The following is a 5,037-nucleotide window of genomic DNA, read 5'->3' on the forward strand; positions in this document are numbered from 1 at the left end:
GAGAACAAGAGAGTCTCACTTAACAGCCAACTGGGAAATGTATTTTCTGCTGCTATACATTTTGTTTATTATTTAGGATCTGAGCCATTTTCTTTACATGTTTATCTCCTTATAAATGGAAAAATCTGGCCTAGAAGATGTGTGAGGAAAGTTGATGTGCTCTGGGTGGCTGCTCAGAGGCTGCAGACAGGCAGGGCAGGGCTGGCACAGCCCAGGTGCCACCTGACATCCCAGGGGTTTTGGTAGCTAACCTCAGGCACTTGGCTCTGAGATGTCTCAGAGCATCTGCCTTTGGATGGGGAAAGGTTTCCAACAGGTGTTTATAAACTTTGATGCACTTTAAAGATGTCTTTCCCCACCGGTATCTGTTAGGTCTGACTGGAAAAAGCCCCCCCTGCAGGTGAAAATCCTGTTTGGAGGTCCTGACCCCAGCCCAGAGTCTTGCCCAGGTTCACTGCTGGGAAGGGGCATGAGGGTCCCATGGCTTGAGGTTAAGTTCAGGCTCTGGTGGACCTGCTCTGCCACCTGTTCCCTTCAGTTCTCCTCCAAGGAGACCAGAGCCCCCAGCTCCACAGCCCCTGCTCCGTGCTGGCCTGGCTTTAGGCTGTCCACAGAGCAGCCAGTACAGGGACATCCCATTTGCAAACTACCACAAGAAATGCTGTGGCTGTGCTGCTAGTGGAGGCCCAGGGGGTCAAACACAGATGGGCCCAGCTTGTGTCTGTATCTAAGAGCTCCTTGCACTGGTGAAGCAGCAGGAACCCCCAGGGTCAGTGAAGGGCTGGATGCCACCGTGCCAGCAATGAGCCCCGTGGCACCTGGTGGCAGTGGCTGAACAGTAACAAGGATTTTAGAGCAGTTTCTTTCCTGTGATCAGTGATACCTTCTCCAAGCTTCCCCTTGGAGATGAGTCCTTTTCTCTTTGCTAGGGTTGGGTTTTTTTAAGTGAGCCCTGATGCACTGGCGGAATAATGTGACTTAAGGCATTAACATTTTAAGGAAAAAAGCCCAGTGCTTTGCATGAGAGACAGCAAAATCCCAGCAGTTGGAAACACTGCATGCAGTTACTTACCTCAGGGACATGGGGCTTGCTGCAGTGTGGTTCATTGGTTTGGTGTGCAGGAATGTGTCCCCAGAGCCATGTCACACTGAGAAGCAGCACTGAGCTGTGGCTGTGGTGCTGCCCTAGCAGCAGCGAAGGGAAGTCAGGCAGGTTAATGGAGACAGCTAGAAAAGCACACTGCACTGAGTGTCACCCACCAAGGTGATTAACTAAGAGGACAGTGTTTTACCTGTGTACATCATATTTCCTTAGCACTTCAAACGTGGCAGTAGGTACTGAGGCTTGTCATTAGGATGCCAGAGGATATTCAGGGCAAAAGAGAGGAAAAAGTCTGTGGAAGGGACAAGGAACAAAACTAAAACCTCTTTCAAAAGTCTGGTGGTTGGTATCCAGGCAAGACAAAAGACAGGGACTTCAAAATTAGAGCATATTCCTCATATTTCTCTAGTGTGTCCAGCTGGTATGGTGGTGGCAGTGCCACAGGTTGGGCTGAGCCTGCACCTCCATGAGCACCCACCGAGATGGCATCACCAGAGCTCACACATGGCCCTGGCGCTGAACAGGCTGAAATTGTCTAAATACATTTGTTCTGGGTTAAATTAATTCATGAAATTTGACAATTGATGCCAGACTTTTTAATTATCCCCAGATTACCTCAATAACAAAGTCGCTCGGATGCTTGCACATCCTTTAGAGTTAAATTCCCTGCAATCTTGCTCATAATGTGTCCCGTGGGCTGACAGCTCCCTGGTGTACAGCCTGTTACTGAACATACACTGGTGTTCCATAAATTATATCATATCCAGAGCAAAGAGCCTAATCCATGGCTAGACACAGCTCCCATCTACGTCAGCAGAAATCAGCTCTTTGGCATCCTGTTTCTCAAGTTCTTCTGGGAAAAAGCAATTCCTGCAAGAGGCCAAATGAGTCTGGGCATTTCGCCGTTTTTTCCCAGGAAGGGAAGGGAAGGGCTGGTCCTGTAGCTACAGTCTGAGGGACACCTGCCTGGGGGCAACGTCAGTGCTAGCAGCAGTACAGGTGAATTTTAGCTTCAGAAGATAAAGGCAGCTGAACTGGACTTCATAAAATACACGGTGTGCTGGGATTTTTGCCTATACCAGCTCGGATGTGCCCACTTCCATAAAGAAACCAGCACCAACCCGTGCAGCTGTTTACCTGGCAGGACTCCCCAGACTTCTCCCTTCTTCACAGTCATAGCCAGCAGTCTTTTAGAATCTACACTTTGTGAATCCAAACCCAGCCCTGTTTTGATTTGGTCCCTTGCAGTGTGGTGCTGACAGGGAGTGTTTTGTGGCAGACCCTCAGGGCACCCCATGCTCACACGAGGACCTTGCTGTGCCCTCTCCTCTTCACAGGTTCCCAAAGCCACACACACCTCTTCACGCTGCTCACTTTTGTCAGCGCAGGTATTTTTAGCCTGAAGATTTTCTATGAGGGTGGTGAGACACTGGCCCAGGTTGCCCAGGGAAGCTGTGGCTACCCCATCCCTGGCAGTGTTCAAGGCCAGGTTGGGTGGGGCTTGGGTCTGGTGGGAGGTGTCCCTGTCCATGGCAGGGGGTTGGAATTTGCTGGTCTTGTAAGTTCCATTCCAGCTAAAGCCATTCAGCAGTTCTATGATTGTTAGCCTTTGTCTGTTGCCTCCTTGTCTTTAAACACTGACAGGTCCTGGGCTGTGTGGCACCTTACATGGCAAAAACCAGTAGCATTGAGCTCACCCATGTGCAGAAGCCCGTGGTCTCACAGGGTTGCTCCACCATGCATTGGAAGGACAGGATGGGAAGGCTTTACACTGACTTGCTCACACTAGAGGGGTGTGGGGTTGGTAAAGCTGGAGGGACAAACCCTGTATATTTGTTCTGCTTTGGTTCCTGTCTCCTGTGATGGACCAAAACAGATGTGAGATTTGAAGCAAAGGCATTGTTAATCTCACCCAGGCTGAAGTCAGATGAGGAGTTTCTTCATTTTATTACTAAATAAACATTGCAGAGGTACCAGGGCCTCTGCCAGCCTTCATGTCCCCAGTGGTCTCAGCATGGGCCAGGTGGGCTTGCTTTGCTTCTGCTTCCTATTAAGCTGGTTTCAGTAGCCCCGAGAGCTGAGGGCTCTCAAGACTTGATCATATCACTGAAACTGGAGCAGAGAAACGCAACAGGCAGTAGGGCAGGACCTGGCCCCTTGCCTGGTGTGGCTGGTCAGAGCCCCCCCCCCCCCCAGCCAAGCCAGGAGGAAGGTGGCAGCCCTTGGGCTTATGGACACACAGACACAACCCCCGAGTTGATGGCAGAGGGATACACCTGAGGAGGGAGTTGGCAGGAAGGGGTGGATAGGCACAGAAACCAGGTTTGTAAAGGAGAAGCGATTTCATGTTGTCTGTCTATTTCTTAACCTGAATTTCTCTTTTTGTCTCCCATACTAGACAGCAGGGGCAGCTGGGATTGCAGCTATTTTGCAAGTCCCGCTATTTCTCCAGGAGTATTTCATATATACCAGGATCTGCCTTTGCACTGTAACCCAGCACAAGAAAATGCCTCATCTTTCATTGCATCGCTCTAATTCTAAATTACTGGCACTGCCCAGCAGGATGCACACAGCAGCAATGGCACGTTCTTGAATGTCAATGTTAAGACCTATTTATTCTCTATTGTTGTTTTTTTTAAATTATTATTATTTTTAAAGCAAGACTGGCACTGTACCTTGCAGAAGGCTGGCACAGCCCAGCCAGGGTCACCAATGGGGGAAAGTGGTGGTTACAACTCTGACACCAACATTGTTCTCCCCGTGTAGCGTCTCCTGCGTCACCATCTCCTGTTTTCTCCAGCCTAGGGAAGAGGAGCAGTAGATGTCTGCAGCTATGGGGGGGAAAAAAAAGCAGAGCAGAAGTGAGGCTCTGTTGGAGGCTTGTCCCCCCTATGGAAACCCAAGTGTTCCCCACTAACAGGAGCACCCTACTCCTGGTCTTAATGGCAGAGGGAATATGAAGTCAGTTTCTTCTGGTGCTGCAGTCCCAGTAATAAGAGCTCCCAGGAGACAATTGCACATACACTGCACTGATGCTGTTCTTTTGTCTGCTGGAATATTCTCCATTCAAACATTCAGCATTTGAAATTGACCAAAGCCCCTGAGACACTAACCCTGTAGCTGGCCCAGCAGGCGAAGCACCAACAGAAGGTCCTGCTTGGTCATGTGCATGGGTTGCAGGGGCAGGAGGAGCAGGCTTAAAACATAGCTCCTTAGGAATGAGGGGGAGGGAGGGAAAGGATTGCCACCTCAAATTAAATATTGCAGTGAATGACAACTAGAACCTTTTTTCAGAAAACTTTTGGTATTGAGCAGGTTTTTGTTTCGTTCCTGCTGGTGAGTTGTGGATGCAATGGTCTGGACACACCCAGAGCACAAGTGTCGGGTGTCTGTGCTGGATGCTTCAAGGATCTTCCTTATCCCCCACCCCCTTGTGCCCCCACCCCCTTCCTGCAAAGGTTCAGTTGTAATTAACCTAAACAAGCAAACAACTCTTAACATACCCACTCTGCTCTTGTTTTACAGATTATATGAAAGAATCTGTGTGCAGCTCCAGCACTTGTTCTCTGAATAGCAGTGAAAACCCATATGCCACCATCAAAGACCCCCCCATTTTAACATGCAAACACTCCGAGAGCAGCTACGTGGAAATGAAGTCACCTGGTCACAGGGAATCCCCATATTCAGAAATGCCAACTTCATCGACCGCCAATAAGAACATCTACGAAGTTGGTGAGCAGGGCAGGCAGCTGCAGGTCTATCCCAACAGTTGGTGGTTCCATTGTAGATGCTGATTTTTCTTCCTTTCACAAGTAGCAACTGGGCACGGTGCAGGGAGACACTGGCTTGGGGGGAGGGGGTCTGTGCATGAGCATGTTGGTTTGGGGAGAAAAGCCCTGGGTGGTGGGGATGTGAGTAAAGCTGTGAGGGAAAGA

General features: G+C 49.7%; 1 protein-coding gene across 1 annotated transcript in view; it reads left to right on the forward strand.

Moving 5' to 3' along the window:
* MEGF11 (multiple EGF-like-domains 11) overlaps positions 1 to 5,037 on the forward strand; it is a 200,643-nt gene that overhangs the window by 190,511 nt on the left and 5,095 nt on the right. Inside the window, exon 22 of the mRNA XM_009995285.1 lies at positions 4,628 to 4,834. Within this exon, the coding sequence (XP_009993587.1) occupies positions 4,628 to 4,834 (207 nt within the window). The remainder of the gene's footprint in view (positions 1 to 4,627; positions 4,835 to 5,037) is intronic.

This window comes from Chaetura pelagica, unplaced genomic scaffold (genome assembly GCF_000747805.2).
Source record: "Chaetura pelagica isolate M959 unplaced genomic scaffold, ChaPel_1.0 scaffold453, whole genome shotgun sequence".
Taxonomy (NCBI): Eukaryota; Metazoa; Chordata; class Aves; order Apodiformes; family Apodidae; genus Chaetura; species Chaetura pelagica.